The 24064-nt window shown below is 32.1% G+C and overlaps 1 protein-coding gene across 1 annotated transcript; it reads right to left on the bottom strand.

Annotated features, from left to right (window-relative positions):
* Positions 1-18604: 18604 nt before the first annotated feature.
* On the bottom strand, positions 18605-23793 carry LOC133171755 (caprin-2-like). The gene is made up of 2 exons (XM_061306551.1): positions 23315-23793; positions 18605-19060 (listed from the first exon to the last, which is right to left on the bottom strand). The coding sequence occupies exons 1-2, from the start codon at positions 23736-23738 to the stop codon at positions 18624-18626; spliced, it is 861 nt and encodes a 286-aa protein (XP_061162535.1). The 5' UTR covers positions 23739-23793; the 3' UTR covers positions 18605-18623.
* Positions 23794-24064: the final 271 nt, after the last annotated feature.

The following is a 24064-nucleotide window of genomic DNA, read 5'->3' as shown; positions in this document are numbered from 1 at the left end:
AAAATGCTTAATTCCAAAACCAAAATCTCAAGAGGTTAGAAACGGAGACTGGGATAATTCCATTAAGAAGTGATCATTTAAATTACACCTGCTTTCCCCATTTCCTCAGTGGAATAACAACTACATACCTTTTTTGTCTTGACAAGACAATTATTAATTATACTCTCCGCTTGAAAAGTGGTCGTATATAGTGATGGGGGTGCCCGCCCGTTCGTATGTCCTATTGTCTGTAAGTCTATCCGTCCGTCCTTCTGTTACGCTTGGGAGTACCCTTATCCGCAACTCCTCCTTTACCACAGAATAAAATTGAATGAGACTTTCACAGAATCTTATTACATAATTCCACTGCCCACTTAGTTTTTGATCGGACACATATTTCAGGTTTCCCCCATAGCAAAACATGGACACTGCAATTTTTTCCATAATATGTGTATAGATCTCTTATCCGTAATGCCTCATATTTCACTGATTAAAATATAATGATACTTTTACAGAATCCTTATTATTGTGCCATTGTGCATCTCTTAATTTACTTTTATTTCGGTTTCTAAAATCAAAACATGGACACTACCATTCTTCCTATATCATCGCGGCTACCCATTTCTTTTCAGTAACTCCTCCTATACCACTGAATAAAATTCAACGAGACTTTCACAATGTCTTTATTACATAGCGTTATTGTGCATTTCCTCCTTTAATTTTGGTCTGACAGATATTTGGAGGTTTCTCATAGCAAAATGATGCACTTTGCCATTTTACTCATATGGGAGCGGGGGTATCATTTTGTGAGCTCACTGCTCACAGTATCTCTACATGTAGCTTCATTTTTATCAATGTTGTTTAATAAATTTCCAATACTTTGCTTAAACTAGTCCGATCTTCAGGTTTTGAAAATCAGCAGTTAAGAAATTATAAATGCGAACAATACTGTCTCTGAATTCACAAAGTAAAGAGTATTCTTCAAAGAACGTCATTATAATCGTATTACATAGGGATATCAGCTCTCAAATATATATTTTCAGGAAACACGAATAAAAGCACCAGCTTTGTATTTTCTAATTGAAAATTGATCAACAAATATATTTTAGGATAAAAACTAAAGCTATCCAGGTATTCAGAGAAAATTACAAGTTTTTAAATAAATATCTATACATTATTTTAGTTCTTCCATTTACTATAATTGTGATATAATTCATAGTGTGAAAAGCTTGTGCTATCATTGCGAGAGATCACAGATACTTTTCATTCAATATTATGCCAAAAAAAGTTTAAATTAAAGGAAATGTAAACTTTTTACAAGACCGTTTCTAAGACTTCAAAGAACCTTGAATCATATTGAGATGCACGGAATGAAAAGTGTTGAAAGAAAAGATCTCAATTTCAAGCTTCATTTTTAGACTTTTTAAATTAAACGATGATTTTAAGAGTTGTCTTTCCTGGCTTAGGAGCGTATATCTCTAAAGAAATATGGACATAACGAACAGTTATGTTAAAAACATTAAAATACAAATCGGGAGCAGAGCAAACAAGGACATCCAAAAACATCAGAGGTGGGATCAGGTGCCATGGAGGAGTGAGCATCCCCTGCCTAAGTAATTTCAAAACGGACCACATGATAATTTTTATTATCAAATAACAGAAATCTGAGAAAATTGATATCAATTTGTTCTTCAGACACATGGTTTATATTATTGAAGGCACATAATTATCGAAATGAATTGATAATATAATATTAGCTACTGTCTATTATATAGTTTTTTAATCACCTGTTTTTTGAAATTGTGATAATTTTTTTTCAAGATTTTATACTCAATTGGTCATATACACTACTTTAATGAATAGTCCTATATTTAAAAACTTAGATGTTTAGCATTTGGGAAGAATTTATGCTAATTATATGACATAATGATTAACGTTTATACAGTTTACATTAGCAATGTCAGAGTATAAGATGCAGTACGGAACTTAATCTAGGTGGATGATTTAATACTACTGTAATTCGTATTTAAGTACTCATGGTCATTTGGGTTAACACTAAACAAAAATTCCCCTTTTTCCCAAATCTAAGCAAATATTGCAAAGATACGGAAACCCATTTAGGACCTATTGGAAAATTCTTTGGAATTCGATATAACCAATTGCTGAATTTGTTAAAACGAATTTAATCCTTATAATAATTTCTTGAATTCGTTATAAGGAATTGTTGAATTCATTGTAGCGAATTCAAAAATTTGCTATAACAGATTCAATTCGTTTAAACGAATTCTAAAATTTGCAATAATGAATTAAATCCGTTTTAACAAATTTTTAAATCTGTTATATCGAATTGAAGTCTTTTAATCAAATTCGACAATTAGAACTTATAGAGAAATATTTGTGAATTCGTTATAACGAATTCAACATATTTATTATTGCAAATTTAATTCGTAACAACAAATTCAGAAATTGTTATAACGAATTTAATTCATTATAACTAATTTTAGAATCCATTAAACGAATTAAATTCGTTATTAGTTAAACAAAATTAATTATAAATTCACGAAATCTGTTAGAACAGATTTTATTCGTTATAACGAATTAAAAGAAATGTTATAGAGAATTAAATTCGTTTTAACAAATTCGACAATCGTAACATCGTATTCAAAAATGTTTTGATGGGTCCTAAAAGGGTTTCAGTAGCTCTGTTCTCAATTTGTATTGTAGCATGATTCCTGTTTGATATCTCCATATTTCATGCTTACAAATCTCAAGTTAATATCAGTCCTAATAACTAAGCTAAAATAAATATGTACAAAGGAAACTTCCAAGGTAGTTTAAAAATGAAATTATCATATCTGAGAAGATTTTATTATATTACAGAAACACATTGATAAGGAAAAAGAATCATTAATTACAAATTACCACTGATTGCCTTAACATTGTAATTTATTTTATGCAATTACAAGCATCTGGTCACTTTAATATAAATGTCGGAATGATTGATTGTTATTTTACGTCCCTAGCGGGAATTCTTCACTCACAAGAGACGTCACCAAATACCGGTAAAGGGCTTCAAATTTAGACCTATACAGCGCACTAACAGCCATTGAGTAGTGAGGATTCTTTATCTTGCCAACGCCTAAAGTGACATGGGACCTACGTTTTTAAGGTCATATCAAACAGATCTGTGACTTTCATTTGTAATGCCGGGAGCTTGGCGAAGGAACAGTCACTATCTTTATTATACGTCTTAGGTTTGACGCGGCGCCAGGAACGACAATCGAACCCGGACCTCCCGATCACGAAGTGAGCGCTCTTACCACTAGGCTATCGAGAACGATTTTTCGAAATGAATACAAACGTTTAAGGAAATTAATATGTCACAGATGTCCTTGTTATGTTGCTTCTGGATTTGAAGATAATCAGGATTTTAGAGACATACATGTACAAATGGAGCTAAGATATCCGAAATGATCTATTTGGATTATAGGATATTTTGTTATTATGATATCCATCCAAAGTATATTTTTCAAAGATGATTTAACTGAATGCAGCTTTTCTTTTAACTAGTTTATGGCCTCTAGTTTTCTCTCCACAATTTTCTGATTTAGTAGAGTGAGTCCCTGAGAGAATCAGGCATTTTATATCGAGACTGGAAATGTTATGTCTGAGGATTTGAGGTAAATTGCCACACACATGTCAATGTATTTGAGGCCAAAACTCAAATCCGACGTCAGAATTTTTTAAACATTTCTGATTGCCATTGGAATGAACCATGCCCTTTTGCCTGGAGCTAAACATTTTCCTTCCAGAAATGAATACCGGTAAAAAGACTTATCTTACTTCTGCCTTTAGATTTTAGTACATAAATATATTAAGCTCAATCTGAAAAAATAAGCTGTGCTCCAATTAAATCAGAAGTGCTAATAGCTTAATAGCTTTTTAACTTACAAGATGACCTCTCATTGAAGATGCAACAGTAATGCAAAGTGAAATAAACTTCATTGCTCTATAATTTTCCCGCCAAGCACTGACAATTTTAATATTACTTACTAGTCATAAACACAAATAACGTACATTATATATGAAATTGCATCAAGATGTATACATTTTTAAGCACGATATATCCCTTCCATATTTCTGAATTTCCAAATTCACGAATGTGAATTTACTCGCTGGTAAGGAGAGAAAAGTTATTCAATCTTTCATCTTTATTACGTTATTTGGTAAATTCCATTGTTAATTAAGTTATTTGGTAAAATCTTTTATTTCTTCGAAATATATACAATGTACAAAGTTAATTCAAACGTTAATTGCTTATGTTATTGCTAGGAATGATATGAACAGACTCTTCGATATAACCACATGCAATAGAGCTCTTAGCAATCGAAAATTAAGTTTTTTGTACCGGTATTAACGTTGATCTATAAAACCGTTATTTTTTTCTCAGCTTTGCACTCATAAGCCAAAACTTCATTACTGTCTCTTTGAAGGCATTCTAAAGCAACCGATTTTGACTTTTTTTGTCAAAAAAGCAGTGGCAACAAGGTTAACACACCCACAAGTCCAGTAGTATCCATCTTGATGTCTGACAGTTCCATACATGCTTCAAAAGAGGAACGTTGACACACAGTGGATTTGGGTTCTTCCCTACAGTAATTTTTTAAAATGTCGATAGTTAGTATAAAAGGACTTTATTACAAAACTGTATTTGAAAGAAAAATATATACATTTTAAATCGTGGCACATATTCTAACCTTGAACTTTTCTGTCAAAGATCTTGCTTCCTTCAAGAGAAAACTTGACGTGAAATGCCTTTTCAGCATTGCTGAACGCCAGTCCAGTACAAACTGTAAGTCGTGATTGACACAGTTAATTCAACATAATTTCTAGAAAGGTAAATTGTGAACAATTGGTATTTATATCAAGAATACCTTCTTTGGAGATATGAACTATTGAACTGTGAACTATTGAACTATGTGAACTGTTTTACAACAGTTGCATTCATTCTGCTCACATTGGTAACCATCATCTCCAAAAAAAGTCCCCTCCGACACTTCCTTCAAGATCATCCAAGAAGAATTCTTCACCTTCTAAATAGACAAACTATAGAGCAATAAATGATTATATGTTAAAAGTCTTTGAAATCGTGAAGATAAACAAGACAAAGAGCTTAGTATATTTAGAGATAATACATTACTTGTCCGGAATATTGCATCCGGCCAGATTAAATTCAAGCTCTTTTTAACTTACCAGAACAAAGTAACAAAACGCAACAGCAAGACAAATATCAATCTCATTGCAAATTTGCTGTGCAACAAAATCAATAAATTTTCGAAACATAGATTGGTCTTTTGTATTATTTTTAATGAAAATGATGCTTGAAATGGAAATGTGGTAACCATTCAAATGCTTGCAAATTCAAGATTATGTGCCAACAGTTTTTGGAAATGTTGGCGCTGCCAAATTATCACCCCTGAAACCATTAAAACATAATTTATCGGTACAACGGAAACTCCTTAAGAAAAGTTCAATGATATAAATTCTACATCTGTTGCATGGAAATAGCATTCAATCATACACTGAAGTATACTTAAAAGCAATTGTTATTTATAATAGACAAAATTGCACTGAAATGATAGGATGTTGTTATAACTTTGTAATAGACAATTCAGTCATTAACTTTGTTGCGTAACTAGATATAAACAGACTTTGAGATACAAATACAAATGTTGTGTTTTAAATCACTGTTAATCCATTTCAATGGTTTTTTCCCGGTTGCTATGGTTTATAAATGAATAATTCTTGATTGAAAAAAAGAAACTAGAAACTTGTTTCATAAATACTGCCTTTAGGTGATTATATATTTATAATGTTCGGCTTTATCGAGCACAGCGTTTTAAATCTTGCCAAAGCTTACCCAATATATCTTATTCTATGAGAGTTTATATTGATTAATTTGATGTTGTTTTACGTCCAATTCAAGAATTTTTCACTTATATAGAGACGTCACCATATTCCGGTGAAGGGCTTCAAATTTAGAGTACGAAATGTTCTTCTATAGCAGGGCTTTACAACTGAATAAAATGCCTGACAATTATGAAGATGTCACAAAATACTTATTCCTTAGAAAGAGAGGTTGCAATAATTTATACGAGTAATTTTTTTTCAAATATGACTTTTGAACGATGTTTATATAGAGCCTAGTTCGACTTGTCAGTGCAAAATACTACCGCACGTGATGGAACATTGCTTTAGAATGTTGATTCTTTCGACTCAGTTTTGTGCTTTAAAATGATTATGATAATTGTAATGAACAATAACATAAATAAGTGTATTTTTGTTTCTTATTTTAAGGACTATATTCGGTTATGACGAATATTTGCCCCCCCCCCCCCCATCAAACTTTGATCAATGCATAAACAATATATATAATTCAGCACATTTCAAGAAATTTTCAAAATATGACTATGGGGGCAAAATATGCATTTACCGCATAACACTCTTTATTATCGAATCAAAGTGTCAAACCTATTTTTTTCAAAGTAAAAAATACATCGATTTAATCGGCTTTACTATGGAACATGTAAAAAATATATCTTAAATGACAGAAATATGATGTGAATTCCCCTTCTTCCGATTTGCATTTATCGATGCAATATATATTACCAAAAAAGTAATAGGATGTTGATTCTAAGAATGCTGAATACAGACTTCTCACTTATAATATGTTTTATCATACTGTATGCAATACTGTATACAAAGTTATTTTCGCCCAGTGTATTTCACGCTTTCACACTTACGGACAATTTTGTCCTGTTTTAAATTCGCCTAAACACAATTATGTTAAAGAGTCCATGCTGATTTTCTCGAATTCTCCCACTTGAGACGAAGAAGAAAGGGCCAAAAATAAAACGGGGATGAAAATATCCCTGTATACTACGGAAGCCCATTTGGGACATTTTAAAAAATAAATTTTTGAATTTGATGTAACAAATTGTCAAATTTGTGTTTAAGGTAGTCCGATCCCCAGGTTCTGAAAATCAGCTTTTAGGTAATTGAAAATGCTCACAAAAATGTCTCTGATTTCATAGAGTAACATGAATTCACCCATGGTATTTCTTCAAAGTTCATCATTATAGTTAGTCATGTTATATAGGGAAAATTATCAAATATATTTTCAGGAAATGCGAATAAAACACCAACTATTGATTTTCTAATTGAAAAATGATCAACAAATATATTTTAGGATAAAAAAAATATAGGTATCCAGCAATTTGGAGAAAATTGCATCTTTTTTATGCAGATGTAGCATTTTAGTTCTTCTATTTACTTCAACTGTTATTTAATACATAGTGTAAAAAGCTTTGGCCATCATTGCTGGACAACACATATCATGTGTAATTTCATATCATGCAAATAAGCATTTGTATCTAATGATAGATTAAGGGAAATTCAATTTATATAAAAAATGAATTTATTTTTGTCTTTTATGGGGTACAAATGTCAACTTTTTACATTTTACAAGACCGTTTCTAAGACTTCAAAAAACCTTTAATCCTATTGAGATGCAAAAAATGAAAATTATTGCACGAAAAGATCCCAATTTCAAGCTTCATTTTGAGACTTTTTAAATAAAATGATAAATTTAAGAGTTATCCTACCTGGCTGAGGATCGCATATCCTTAATTGACAGATGCATCAGCTGTGCCGATTACATAAATAAGAGGTTAGAATCAGAGATTCTTAAAATTACATTGGAAAATGATAAATTTAAATACACATATTTTTCCTTTTTTAAATTAATTAAATTCATTTGCTCCTATTTTGTATTGTTTAATGGACTTTTTGAGCTTGAATACTGTTCGTTATCTCCATATATTTCATTTACATGTATATTATTTTGCGAATTACAATTACTTTTCTTTTTTCTTCAATTAAATAACAATTATTCTTTGTTAAGAGAACTTTGGTTAAGTAATCATATAAATTCTAAAATAATTTTCACAAGTCTGATAAGTTAAACCATATTATATCATTACATTGACACATATTGATAAATATGAGTTGGTGATATCCGCAATTTTCATCTGTATAATCTATACCATAAGCGCTTACTGACCTTACCTCAATGTTTACAAAAAACGTGCAAAGAGGCTGATGTCTACACTTTATATAAGGTCTAGAGATAAACGTTTACACACACTTGCATTTAAAAAAAATCAGAGTATGAGGTACAAATCCGAGAAAGAACTTTTTAAAAATTTGAATTTACATTTCCCATATAATCAATAGAATAAAAACGTGTTACTTTTAAACACAATACAACCATTCCCCACGATGAATTGAAGACCAGTATTTTTGAAATCAATAACAACTGCCTCTTAGATAAATTGGAATTCAGAAATTTTCATATCTTGTGATTTGTTACCTACAAAATTACTTATTAAAACCATTTGATTCTACACACAAGGGAATTTACTCTGAAGATGATGGGGCGAAAATGTTGTACTTCTTTGATTGATTGATTGTATGTTGATTTACGTCCCATTCGAGAATTTTTCACTCATATAGAGACGTCACCATATACCGGTGAAGGGCTTCAAATTTTAACCTTTACTCGGCACTCAGGGCCATTGAGCAGTGAGGGATCTTTATCGTGTCAACGCCTGACGTGACACGGGACCTCGGTTTTTAAGGTCTCATCCGAAGGACCCGCAACTTTCATGCCTTTCATGCCATTTTTTATCGACTTAGGTCAGTCGCGGCCGAGATTTGAACTATCGACCTCCCGATCACGAAGCGAGCGCTCTACCGACTGAGCTACCGTGAACGGTGTACTTCTATGACAATATCTATTTAGTTATTTTTAAGTCTAGCGGTAGCCGAGTACTCGTTAAAATAATTTTAGTCTCCTCATTTTATCTGTATGTCCTTTTCAGAATGTTTGTTCTCAATAAAAAAGAACAATTCTCTGTAACCACTTAAACTTTTTTGGCAAGCATCGTCATCGATTTTTATAAGACTTTGCCAATTATATTAGATTTACACCAGCAACATAAATCAATCAAAATTTTGTTGCTATGTTTCTGGTTGCCATGGTAACAGCAAGAAAAATTTAGATTCTCAGCTGAACATAATATATCGACAATGATAGTGAAAATCACGAATTATATATGTCCTTCAATTACAGTCAAACCTCGTTATCTCGAAATCATGATCAATAGGACCTAGAAAAAACTTCGAGATATCCCAGATATCCAGGGTAAAATACAAAAGGAATTAGTGGTTTGGACTTCCAACTCACCTCGATATATTAATGGTATTCGAGATATCGGTATCCTAAAACATGAAAATAATTAACATGCATTTACAAGAATCTGGTCGCTTTAACGTATATTAAAAAGAATATGGGAGTTCAGAAGAAGTAAGATTTTATTGATACTCTTTAATTTCTTTTCAATGGAAGTGCCTTCCATCAGCCACATGCCACATACGTTTCAGTATTCTATTATTTGGCTACAAATCCGACATATCCAGGAGCTCATTTGTACATCTCTTGTACATAATATTTAATTAGTGAGTGGGTGTGCATATCACCCAGATTCGTATTGCGTTCATATGACACAGTATGCATTTCAGGGAAAATTGCATTGCAGTCCATGTCCCTTTTAAGGACATGCCAGTATTGATAAATTCAGTTTCATTTTTTAGAGTCCTGCATTGTATGTTGGTACATAAAGAAGGAGGATTTCTAGTTTCTAGTATCATTTTGCATTGTGCGGACTGTGTCCTTGTGGAATAACCAAGGCCATTTTGTATATATATTAAAGGACCTCTCATAGAAAATACAACAGTAAGGCAAACTAAAATAAACTTCACTGTTCAATTGTTTCCCAACAAAACTTTGACATTTTTTTCTATAATTGTTTAGTAGTCATAAAACAAAATACATGGATATCTACAATATTCATAAATTTAAACTTAGATACATACAGTATCATGAAAGACATATCAATCCATTTTTCTTAATTTGCAAGTAGACGAATGTAGATGTCAACGAATGTAGGCGAATGTAGAAGACAAAATGGCTCTTCTTTGTTTTCTTTATATTGTCTTAAACATTTTATTATTAGACTTCATTAAGAATTAAAACATTATAGAAAAGCGTAAGGTTATATAATGTATTGCGTCTATTGACTGTGTTATTAACACAATCGATATTATATGAGTTAATTCAAACATAAGATGTTTTATGTAATTTCTAGGAATTGTGTGAACATACAATTGATTTTAAAATGAAAAAAAAGGAGCTCTAAGAGTTAGTTAGTTAAGGATTTGTTAAAAAAAGAAAGAAGAGCATAAGATCGAACAGGTTTTTTTTTTAAAATTTGACCTCAGTTCTAAATACATGTATCTTAATTTCTGATCTCAACATTGCGCTTAAAGACCAAAACCTCATCATCGTCATCGTTTTTTAGAGCAACTGTCGGCATTTTAAAGCAACCAATTAGAAACTTTCGCTGCACAAATTGAGTGGCAACAAATTGTCGCAGCCTTGAAGTTCAGTGGTGTCCATCTTTATGTCCGAAAGTTCAATGCATACGTCAATCAATAGCTCCAAAATTATGGTCTCATACAGTGGTCTTGGGTTCTTTCCTAGGGTATTAACGACGTTAATGATTGTTGATGAATAAATGATAAAGCATCTTTTGAAAGCTATGTGTTTTGAAAAATAATATTGCAGACAAGAACTTTTCCATCAAAGATCTCACTTCCATGAAGCTAAACGTGACGTTAAATGCATTTTCAGCATTGTTGAACACCAGCCCAATACATACTGCAAATTGTGAGCACAAATAAATGCAATATATTCAACATACAAACTAAAATTATTTCTATTAAAATACCTTTGTTGGGGTCAGGTATAAACGGCAAACTCAGCGTTTTCACGGCAGCTGCATTCCTTTAGCTCACATTGACAACCTTCATCTCTAAAAAAAGTCCACTATTACACTACCTTTAAGAGAATCATCATAAAAAAATCTTCACCTTGAAAACAAACAAATAACAAAGTCATTTATAAGTATACTTAATATAAATCCTCGAAACTATGTTGAGAAACAAAGCAGAGGGTATAGTATATTTACAGAAAGTGTCGTACTCATGCGGAATATTGGATTAGGCCAGGATAAAAGCAAGCTCTTTGTAACTTACCAGATATTTTCTTGTAACAAAACGTAACAGCAAAGAAACAAAGATCAACTTCATCGCAAAATATCTGTATCAAGCTCAATGGATAGCCTTGGCATAAATGGTCTCTTCTTGTGAATTACTTTACATTTATCAATGTTTAATATTAATATTCTACCAAAAAGGAATATATAAAAGGATTATATATAATATAGGATTTTTTTTCTAAGAATGCTGACCAATTTTAAAAGAATAAAGTGACATCATTCTTGTCAGCAGTAACAATACACTTAGAATAAACTCTTTATCTATTGGCTCTTTTATTTTACATATTAAGATAAAAGACGTAGCATTGCAAAAAGAATATATAAGAAAATTGCTAAAAGATTTAAAATAAATGTTATAATAGATAAGTCTAATAATTGACCTTTCTTTTTAGAGCTGATTTATAAAAAAAAGCTTGCTTTAAACTCAGTTTTCTAAATTTTCTATTAATGCTGCTATTCATTGTAAAACTCCTCTGTTTTTCTTTCGCTAAAATATGGAGAATTTCCAAAATATATTTTTTTTTCAACATTTTTCTTAAAACCATTAAAATTAAACTACATTTACTCCATTCCTGTGCATTTCTAACGCTGTAAAAAAGTGTTTTACTAACAATGAACACAGTTTAGAGGCTTCCTATCAAATTCAGGTTTTGTTTTCTCTTAGTAATTTTCTCCATCAAATGAAATTGTCATTCGTATATATAGGCATGTAATCCAGGAAAGAAATATCTATTCCATATAAAGAGATTAACTTAAAGAAAGTCTTTGCTTTCACCGAAAATGTCACATATAAAGTATCCTACACTTTAACCATCTAAAATCTATATAAGACTGCGATATTTGAAATATCTGCATAGCTTTTATGGTGGAGTAAAGTTTGTAATCTATATCTTTAAAGTAAGTCAGAAAAATCATGAACCATTTTGGATGATTGTTGTTAAAACAATACATTCTCTTTATCCAATTTAGTCTGATTGATTTTATCTGATATTCAATGTTTGAAAGTTCATCATTGTTTATTTTTTGACATGCTACAGTTAATTCAACATGGTTTTTCACTATTCCATTTGAAAGATATTATCATTTTTTTTATTATGTAAATCATATACGGTACCAATTTTGATGCACCAGATGCGCATTTCGACAAATTATGTCTCTTCAGTGATGCTCAAGCCGAAAGGTTGGGAATCCAAAATATTAAAAAAAGAATTGGAAGAGCTGAAAAAAGGTGCCAAAGACTGGAGCCAAATACTTCGAAGGATCAGAGCTATGCATGATCTTATTGGAAACGGATAATACAGTTACTTGATAAATAAATTTTGGAATTGATAGTGTTTTATAATTAAAATTCTTCCTATTTAAAGAAACTTCTTCCCGTCAATCTTCCTCGTTTTGAATTTGAAAATTTCATTCCGCCAAAAATACATTTCCTTGTAAAATTATAAAGGACATTCTATAATAATTGATAATCATTGATGAGGAGGAAAATGATAAGGATGATATGTTTCAAGGCTTTAAAATAAGGACATTACTAATGGAATGTCGTGAGAATTGGTGTTCATTTATTGATACATGTACTTAAAATTCTCATATTGCATTGTTATCAATTTTAAATCGTGAGAACTTCAGGAAAATTATTGTGTATTTTGAAGAATGGAAGATGTTTTATCAAATGGTTTCTTGGTTTGTTTATGATTATACAAAGATACTGATTGCATGTGTTGATAATGTCCTTGAAGTTATTTGACGCCAAATAACTTGGTTCTTATTCTGTCACTATATCAATGGATAGATCAATCACTGTATAAGTATGAATATACATGTATTATCATTTGTTTACCCATTTTCAGATAAATTTTGTCAAATTAATTAACCAAAACAAAAAAAACGAATTTTTTTTACTGAAAATATTTTTTTGAAATGAAAATAATTCAAGTTGAAATCTCAGAATTGTATTTTATTACAAGATTTTACAAGAAAAGACAAAGACAAAAGGCACTCATGGAAATACAAAAAAAGATCCTGTCCCACTCGTGAAATAAATTCCATATCCGACTTCAAAACATTGAATATCCTCAATGTCCCTGGTAAAACTTTTGTATTTTCAACCAAATAAAGGCTAATAACACATAAATTACTTTAAGTAGTTCCCATGTATTCAATATATTGAACACATATTGACTTTAAACATGCAATAGAATTTCAAAAATCAAAAAAAAAAAAAAAAAACAAAAAAAAAAAAAAAAAAAACCAACAACCTATTATCCTGTAATAAAAGAAATTATACGGTCTTCCGAGTATATATTTTCGACATTTTTGCTTAATTTCCGATCCCGATTCTGCGTCTAAAGACAAGAATGTCAGCTTTGTCTTTTAGAAGAGCTGTCGGAATTTTAAAGCAACCTATTGGAAACGGTTGCCTCATAGCAGCAATTGCAATAAGAACGACACAGCCTTGTATTCCCTCGGGATCCATTTTGATGTTGTAGAGATAAATACACACGCGTGTGTGAACCGGATTCTCGAAAAGAGGAACGATAACACAGAGTGGTTTTGGGTGTTCTCCTTCAATTATAAAGTTATCAACGATTAATGATTAACACATAATCCTCTACTTCAAAATCATATTTCAAAAATTACGTTTAATATCGCAGGCTGGAGAGTTTTACCTTGAACTTTTTTGTCAAAGATCAACCTGCCAGCCAACGTAAAGTTGACGTTAAATGTCTCTTCAGCGATTTGAATTCCAGTCCAATGCAAACTACAAGTCGTAAACAATACAATTAACTTCATAATGTGAATTCCAAACACCTTAGCTGAAACTATTTTTTTCAACGATACCAAATTTTGAGGTCTGTGATCTTGACACAAGATTTTTACACCAGTTGCAATTGTTTTGCTCACAGGGAAAACCAAAACCTTCATTTCCAAAGTCGTCCTCCATAGCACTACCTTCAAAAGGATCATCCAAAAATAATTCTTCACTTTATAAGCAGACATGTTACAAATAAATACATAAATGACATACTTGATCAAATTTCTTGAAACTGTTTTGATAAGCTTAGGGCACTTCACCGCCGAAATATTGCATAATCCTACATTTAAATTAAATACTTTAGCACTTACTAAATGTTTTCTCGTTAAAACAACAAACAACAGCAAGGCAAATCAGGATAAACTTCATAGTAAAATGTCTGCCCAACCCAGTTCGATAATTTTCCTACGAAAAAAGTGTCTTTTGAAGCAAAAACATTACTATTTATTAAAAAGATACTTGAAATGGAAATAAGGAAACCATGCAAATGCTTGGAAATTCCATATTATTTAGGAAATCCTAAAGATGAAATTAACAAACAAGAGAGCATCATAAGAGAAATTCGAGAGAAGAATAGTTCAAAACATATACTGTCTACATCTTTTGCATGCTAATATCGTTTAATTATATATAAAATGATTTGGAATTATATATTCAAATTCAATAATGGTTGAAGAATCGATTAACCTGAACTGATAGGGCATTATTATAACTCTATAGAGTAATAATTAAGACCTAATTAGTTCGCATTTAAACTATAAAGAAACCTTATGATAAAAAAGAAAGCGATTGAATTAAACATAGCCCCTTTGTTTTTGCATTATTGTTTTTTTTTAATAAATAAGTGATGTTTACTTGAAAAACAAACTATATCTAAATTTAGCCAAAGCTTTCCTGCTAATATTTTAAAACTATATCTTAGTTATTAAACAAGTCATCTTCTATGATAAGCATTTAAACTTATCTAAATGCATGACCATTATAAACACAATTACGACAGAGCGATGCATGCATGGGACGGCTTAACTGCCTTCATTATCTCGTACCTCGTCAACGGACTTATCTTCTCTTTTGGTAGCGGCCCTAGCAACCCCTCGAAACCATGTGGAAATCTGCAGTCTGTACTTCCTGTTACAAACATATCGGTATGCTCACTGTCTCAGTCATGTGAATACGTGCACATATACTCTGTAACTTATCCTCTCTAACCAAACTAATCTCACCCAAATATGGTGATTGTAGACGTCCAGCGTTCATGTCCATTATGGCTTCGTATTTGGCCAAGAGATCAAGTCCGAGAAACAACAACAGTTGTTAAAAGTTCCATCCCATTAATGCATAAGCTGGCATCTATTTTGCCTCTCAGAGTAAATCTCCATCGACATCGTCACATAGGCGTAGTCACGGGGGGGGGGCAGCGGGGGCACTAGCCCCCCCCCCCACTTTCAGATATGGGGGGGGCAAGAGTATGTCTTTGCCCCCCCCACTTAATGTAGAACAAAATCACAGCTATGTTGAGATTATAGTAAAACTCATTGTGTCATTGTGCCCCCTCAATAATAACGTCTGATGACCTTTTTTTTTTTTTGCTTGTCAAGGAATTTTGGTAATTGATAGTGCCCCCCAACTGAAAATATATGGCAAAGTGAAATTGCTTCCATTTCTTTATATTACACGTTTTAGATCTTTCTTGGATTTGAGCCCCCCACTTTTAAGTTTGTGACTACGCCTCTGCGTCAATAGTTAATGTAGCATGTAAAGCTCCTAAATCTCTATTTCAAAGTAGGAAATCAAAAAATTTCATTTGATACCAAACTCCAACTAGACCCAGTATTAACAAAAAGTCTAACAACTAAAACAACTAAACTATTTGTCGAACGTAAACCCTCCTTATTTATGTAGTGATATTCCCCTTTTACCTTCATATGATGTTTAATTCTCCCACCTTATTCGATGCTCATATGCATTCGAATTTCGAGTATGATCAATTTTTAAAGCGAGACAGACTCACGGCCAGGAACACGTTAATTTCCTTTACAGTACCGTTGTCAGAGACCTTTAAAGTTAAGCACTAAAACTGGTTAGTTGTCATTCCCACACAGGTGAGATTAGGATGAGTCCGTCCGGTGTCATAACTTCAGAGAACAAATAATTAGTTTTATTTCATTTTCCAAGTAAGTTAATTGATTACAATTTCTCAAATTGCTATGGGGAACAGAACTGACAATATATTTGTAGGTGCATCAATGACGTCAGATATCAACAGGATATATAATTACAGTAGTTTGCGTTGGCGATACACCACCCTGCTTAAAACATATTTTGATTTGTTTAAATTTTCTTTGAAATGAACATATTTTTCTTTTATACAATAAACAGTACCCAACACTAGGTACAGGTAAAATTATGAGGCACTGTTAGGGTCTGAAATCAAAATCAAAGCAAAGTAAAACTGAAATTTTTTGCTGTAATTCAAATTATGTCCGTTGTCATGACAAGTTACAAAAATTAAGTCCGTTGTCATCGGTCCGTTGTCAGAATTGTACTGTATATAACATTGGTAAACTATACTGTTTAATGGATTCTATTAATTTATCAATAATACCATCAAAATAGACGGAAAAATGTTGCAAGGGAAAACCGGCCATATCATTTAGCCGAACGAATATGTAATTCGTCCGAACAAATAAATTATTTTATCTGACCTTCCAACGGCGCCGTAGGTTTCGAACAAGTGCTGTAAATAGAAAATTTAAAAGCATGATTTGTCGATAACATTGCACTGATTCTTCTATAATTGTAAGAAAACCTTGATAATTTAGTTTAGTTTAATTTAAATTAAAATCTCATTATAAAGCAAAAATAATTGAAATATCAATGGGTGGACGATTGAATGACAAAGGAATTTAAGATTTACCGAGCTTCAAATTAAGATAGACTTGAAGCACATGCAGTGGTTAGGGCATTTCACTCTAGTGTGGAGGAGCAAGAGAATTGATCCTTACGTCACTGGTTCGAACCTTAAGGCCAGACGATACGTTCCTCAAAAATCTGTTTTGTATATCTTCGTATTGTATGGAAAATATTAAAAATTTTAAATACTTTCTGATTTCTAAACTGGTTTCTAATTGTCTTTAAAAAATTGAAACACGAAAAAATGTGATATTGGCAAATTAAGTTTTTTTCCAAAAGGATTTTATAGGAAACAACACCCTCCGGTATAGTGCACAAATGCCTGGTAAGGTACCTCAATTTTTTGCGAGTAAGCATATTAAAGTAGCAATACTTCAATGACAAAATCTTAGAAAAAATTATATATTATTGAGGAACGTATCGTCTGTCCTTAACGCGGAAGTCAAGACCGGTATAAGTCCCTTGTCATAGTAGACATATGTTGGTACCAAATAAATCTTTTTCTGCTCTATGTACACAAGTGCCGAGTACAGATCTAAAGCATCCCTCAATAGGCAGTCAGTAGTGTTCAAGGGAAATGAAGTAAGCAAACAGCCAACCAACATACTTTGGCATTGTGTATAGCTGACAATATTTCACTTTATAACTAATAAAATTATCTTCACATTTAACGAATAGTAAAATAAAACGCATACTATTCAGTATGTCTATCATGATTTTTTTGGGCACTGCTGATATTTTAGTAAGTGTATACTGTACACATGGTATGTGTTCGCCAATCAAAACTACTCGGAATATATTTTGGACAACAGAGACATGAATGTTTGTCGTGAATACTGAATGCTGTATCTGTTCCCCAATATTTAAGTTTATTCCTGGAATTGAACAAAAACATGAATTTTTATGCATTCAGTAAAAATTCTTGTATGTTTTGAATGACACCGGACGAGCATTATCTTAACCTCACCTGTGAGGTCATGACAACGAACCAGTTTTAGTACTTAGCTTTAAAGGTCTCTGACAACGGTACTGTAAAGGAACTTAACGTGTTCCTGCCCGTGAAACTACGGACCAATAAGCTGATGTCACAGGGATTTTAACCGCCACGTTTAAAGTCAGCATTACGAAAATTCTATTTTATTTTCGATCTTGTTTGCAATTACAACCTATCAATGGGTCGTATTTTGATTGACATTTCATACCAGTTTTTATACTTTTGACTACGGATTATTCCGTTTACCTGATCGACACACACCCACGCACACATATATACATAGACTATATCTATCTATCTATCTATCTATCTATCTATCTATCTATCTATCTATCTATCTATCTATCTATATCTATATCTATATATATATTCGTCTAATGGCGATAATGACCGTTCAACAGATGATATATACTTCTCCTAGGCACCCGATTCCACTTCTTGAATGTCCAGGGGTCCATGGACGTGTTTCCTGCCCTGTTCACAAAGTATTGCTTGTAGCTGTTTTGAGATCTATTACTGTTCGTTATCTTTGCGTTTAACATTTCACTCTTTTTTGAATTGATAATTTCTTTAAAGATTAATATTATTTTTCATTTCCCATTTTTTACATGTTGTTTAAATTATATTTTTTTCATTCTAAAGATTTATTTTTCTCTTCCCATTTTTACATATTTTTTTTACTTTAGTAAATCTTCCATCCGTTGAACGACGACCTCCAATTGGAATCACTCTTGAGAGTTCCGCTGTGAGGCTGAGTAGGATGGATGCGGACAAACACCACGTCACCTTGATTTACCTCTACCACCACAACTCCTGTTGTAGTTCTAATAGATGTTGCACCCTCGCCTGATGTACGCATGGCCGAAACATCATTAGCGTTGACAAGAACCTGTGAAAACATATAGCCATCCCATTTACAGTAAAGGTTCCATGTAAACACATACACACCATGCTGTGGAGCCGTGAATATTCCGGAATGTGGATTATAATGGTTGCCTATGTTTGTCACTATTACGTCAAATATAATCGTGTGGTCTTGCGATATTTCTTTCTCGCCTGAAGATATATATGCAGAGAATGCTACACCGGTTGGAAATGGAGGGTTTGTTGTCTGGACACCTAAAAGATATTGTAAAAACAAAGAATGGCGATCAAATGCAGTATCCAAAGCATGAATTAGACTTTTAGACTATAAATTGCATTTTTACAGAAGAAGCCTTACATGTGTACTACATTGTAATTTGGTTTGGATCCTTTTTAATATGAGTGAATCTGACCTTTTACGCTTAATGAACAAATATCACTGAAGTCTGTCATATAACCTAAACCTAAAGGGTCACAAAGTATTAGGGTAATGGGAAAACCTAAGAGGGTGGGTATGTTAGGCAACTCCTACACATGTCATAACCACCTTTAACCAACACTAAAATTTGCATACAAACTTCTTATAAATATAAAAATTGATTATCAGATTATGAACTTGGTTAAAGGTGGTTATGACATGTAAATAGAAACTTCATTTTTGCGATATTTTCAGGAAAAGCTAATTACTCTCAGTGAAGGCTATCAGCTTATGTAGATTATTTCATGTAATAAATTTTCAGTTTGAGTTCATGTTTCTGTTAACTTAACAAGAATTAATATAAGCCATGCATTTTTTCTCGAAAAATGTCGACTTTTTACTAAAAAAATCTAAAATCAAAGGACTGGAAAAACTGGATGTTATGAAATTACAAATGATTGATTGATTGATTGTATGTTGTCTAACGTCCCATTCGAGAATTTTTCACTCATATAGAGACGTCACCATATACCGGTGTAGGGCTTCAAATTTTGACCTTTACTCGGCACTCAGGGCCATTGAGCAGTGAGGGATCTTTATCGTGCCAACGCCTGCCGTGACACGGGACCTCGGTTTTTAAGGTCTCATCCGAAGGACCCGCAACTTTCACTTCAAAGTGCCAAGCGCATGGCGAAGGAACAGTTGCTACCCATTTTTTATCGACTTCGGTCAGTCGCGGCCGAGATTTGAACTCACGAGCTCCCGATCACGAGCGCTCTACCGACTGAGCTAACGTGAACGGTAAATTACAAATAAAGACGTCTCATTGCACTGTCCGCTAGAAATTATGGCATGTAAACGTTGCAGTATTCGATCTTCTCCATTTGAATTGTATAATTTTCCATTTGTATTCTATAATTTTTCATTTGTATAGTAATTTTTTTATTTGTTTTCTATAATTCTCCATTTGCATTGTTTTATTTTATATTTGCATTGTATAATTTTTATTTGTATTCTATAATTTTCCGTTTGTATTGTATAGTTTTCCATTTGTATTTTATATTTTTATTTGTATTGTATAATTTTTATTTATATTCCAAAAAATTTTCCATTTGTATTGTATAATTTTAAATTTGTATTGTAAAATTATACAATACAAATGAAAATTTATAGAATACAAATGAAAAAATATACAATACAAATGAAAAAAAAAATAGAGAATTCAAATAAAATTATACAATAGAGATGAAAAATTATACATTACAAATAAAAAATAAATAATACAAATGAAAAATTATAGAATACAATTGAAAAATTATAGAATGCAAATGGAAAATTATTCAATACAAATGGAAAAGATCAAATATTGTAACGTCTGACGTGCCATAAGAAATAAAATAAAAAATTAATATTATTAGGTTTGACTATGTTATTTATAATTTTTCTTTATTATTAAAGTTTAGTGTGTCTATGCTGTTTTTTTTTTGTATTTATTCAAAGTACCGCATATCTGTTAGTACTAAAAATTATAAGCTGTCTATTTTGTAGAGGGAAAATACATTTTCTATTTGTGTTATTAACTTATTTTTCCATAGGTACACACGTAGTAACTTTTATAGATAGGGAATTCTCGCCTCGACCTTCAAAAGAACCCTCAAATTTCTCCGTATGAGTGACGTAAGATCTAAGTCTTTTCTGCCACCTAGGTATTGAGAGGACTCAATATATTCGTATTTCAGGATGCAACACACATCTTTGGTACGATAATTAGCTACAAAAACAGCGATTCTGTCTTAGAAAATTAAATGCCAAGGGAGAGAAGGGTTCCTAAAGGTCACATGTGATTTTTTATGCCATTTTAGAATTTTTTACCCAGATAGAGAGATCCGCTTTACGTGAAGTGTCACAATTTTGATTTTTGCATGGCGTTTCATTATTGACCAACGTCTAACGTGGGACAGGACCTCTTTTTTTAAGGTAATATCCAACAGATCCTAGACTTTAAATTTACTTTTAATGCTTAGGATTTTGCAGAGGATGAGTCAATAACCGGGTTAAACACCTTAGTTTTTTACGCGGCACCGGGAACAAGAATTGAACCCTCGTGTCTCAAAAGTTCGAAGCGAGCGTCAAACCCTAAGGGCCCATTTTGTACCTGGGATATTGTAGAAGTCTGTTAGTCCATGGATATATAAAACTTTTGATATGTGTAGTGGAAGGAGCTGTTAAAAAACTATCCCCGTTTTTCTGGAGTGCAGGTAAAAAAAGGGGGGGTGCAAGAACTTGAGTTTTTATACATATATTTGTGTATTATAGCTTAGAGAGCATTTTAATTAAATATATTGTTTTACAAGCGTAATTTACGGAAGCGTATTAGTGCCACGTAATATTTTTTTTGAGTTAGTAATTCCAACTTTAAAGTTGGTAATTCCAACTTTAATCTTGCAATTTCCAACTTAAAAGTTGGCTTTTCCAACTTTAAAGTTCCTCCAACTTAAAAGTTGAAAATTCCTCCAACTTAAAAGTTGGAAATTCCAACTTAAATCTTGGCTTTTCCAACTTTAAAGTTGGACATTCCAACTTTAATGTTGGACATTCCAACTTTAAAGTTGTCAATTCCAACTTTAAAGTTGGTAATTCCAACTTTAATCTTGGCTTTTCCAACTTTAAAGTTGGAAATTCCAACTAAAAAGTTGGTAATTCCAACTTTAAAGTTTGAAAAGAAAACTTTAATGTTGGAATTACCAACTTTAAAGTTGGAATTACCAACTAAAAAAAATATTAAGTGGCACTAATACGCTTCCGTAGTAATTAAATAAAATCAAAGCAATTCTTACGATGTTATTTCATTTTATATTTTTAATACAACTAGTCTTATATACTGACTGCTCAAACGATTAGTTAATATTACATTAATATTTTCATCCTGTTCGTTAATGGATTCTTTATTTTTTGTAAATTTAGAATTTATTTTGTTAAATTCATCACTTAATATTTATTCAAACACAAACAGATTCCCTTGAGTGTTTTTCAACATTTGATACACAACTTTGATAGTTCAATGGATGCTTCGAAATCACATTAATATTTCTTATATGTGCGTTTAATGCGTAAAATAGGTAGCACATCTAAAAATACAATAGACAATTACAATATAGACTTATATAAAGTAATACTTTAAACTAAATGAAAATTAAGCATTTTTTAAGATCATATGATGTGAATTTTGTAGTGATTTACATTTAAAATATGCAAAAATGGGAACGCATCAAATTTCTCATCATTAAAAATTATCTTACTCTTTGGATGAAACAATCTTTGTATTTATTACTTAAGTTTGATATGTTTCTGATATAAATAAATAATTTTTGATTATTTACATTTAGAAACATGCTTGATGTAAATAGATCTATCAATATTTCTTTATTTGACAGCCATTTGTGATCTCTAAATCACGTGACTTCGGTGATTGATGTTGAAACAAAACCCCATTAAAAACATAAAATACAATGATTAAAGTTACATAAAATCACATTTTTAACTGATTTTATCGTAGGCCGGAAAATGACCTTATAGAGAATGATCCTTTAGACCTTTACTCGACACTCAAGGCAATTAAGCAATGAAGGTTCTTTATTGTCATTTATCAACCTGCTATGACACGGGGCCTCTCTGTTTTATGTTACATGTGAAAGACCCACAATTGTACCAAGTGCTAGGTTGCAACCTATTTCTTATCAACTTAAATTTGTTGCGACCAGAACGCAAACCCAAGACCTTTTAACTATAGAATGAGCACTCTACCGATCGATTTACCGTGCCGGACAGTCAAATGCAGCACTGTAGCATGCATCAAATAAAGCTTATCCAGCTTTTAAAGATACACAATATCTTTGAGCTTAAGTTGGACATTACTTGTGGTATCAGGACCTGATCGGTCTTTAATTTGATTATTGACATATAAACACTTTTTCCTGCATCGCTTCATCAACATTGTCGCAGAGGATTAATATTTATGACAGAAACTTTATGAGAATGTTCATGTGAGAATGTTAATGAATATTTAGAAGCCTTAGGAGTACAATTCTCACCTGTTAAAAGACGTTTCTCCACAGATACATTTTGGGTCTTGTTCATGAATGGATTTGTTTTCTGGGAGGATTTAAATTTGGTTGGTTGGTTTTTATTGTTAGTCATTGGAAAATTCCATCGTGCTTTCATAAATTGTTCGCCCTTTGTTGGTGAACTTTGCAAAATGTTTTCTTTCAAGGTAATGTCTTCCGTAGACTTCACATTTTTGCCAAAAAGTGTGTTCATATCTTTTTCCTTTTCAGATACTTTATAATCACGTTTATTTTCCATAGCTGTTAGTCGTGCACTTAGTCGCTGGTTTGTAGACTCTAGTTTTGAGACTCTGGTCATCACTTTGTCCATTTGAATGTTAAAGTAAAATATCATTTCCTGTAGTTGTAAAACTGTTCTCTTCAAGCCTTGGTTTTCTTTTCCAGGCTCCATTTCAAGAAAATGTTCTTTTCTGGTTCCTGTTTTGTCGTTTGTGTCGCTTTTGTCTTCAAGTCTCAACATCAGGGTGTCAATAATATTTTCAATGTGATCAAGTCTTTTCTCGCATGTTTTTGCCAACGACACTCTTACCAGAAAAAATAGGAACAACACCTTACAAATCATTCCGACTTTGTCTAAATCTGTTATCACAAGAAAGAAAGTGCTCTGTTTCTCTTGACGTAATGATAAGCAATGTGTAAGCCAAAGGTCTTTTCTCTCAGTCATGCATTGGAAAGAACAGCATGTGTGCGAAGTTTAACATATGCACTGTACATAAT

This window comes from Saccostrea echinata, unplaced genomic scaffold (assembly GCF_033153115.1).
Source record: "Saccostrea echinata isolate AGI-Se365-2 ecotype Australia unplaced genomic scaffold, CSIRO_AGI_Sech_v1 ptg000054l, whole genome shotgun sequence".
NCBI classification, from domain to species: domain Eukaryota; kingdom Metazoa; phylum Mollusca; class Bivalvia; order Ostreida; family Ostreidae; genus Saccostrea; species Saccostrea echinata.
The sequence above is the reverse complement of the archived record's forward strand: the minus strand, read 5'-3'. Positions and strand labels throughout refer to the sequence as shown.

Excerpts from the sequence above, each read along its gene's own strand:
- LOC133171755 (XM_061306551.1), bottom strand. The coding sequence starts at position 23,738 with ATGGAGCCTGGAAAAGAAAACCAAGGCTTGAAGAGAACAGTTTTACAA. Across the intron at positions 19,061-23,314 it reads GGAGAAACGTCTTTTAACAG|GTGTCCAGACAACAAACCCT; the intron begins GTGAGAATTGTA and ends AATATCTTTTAG.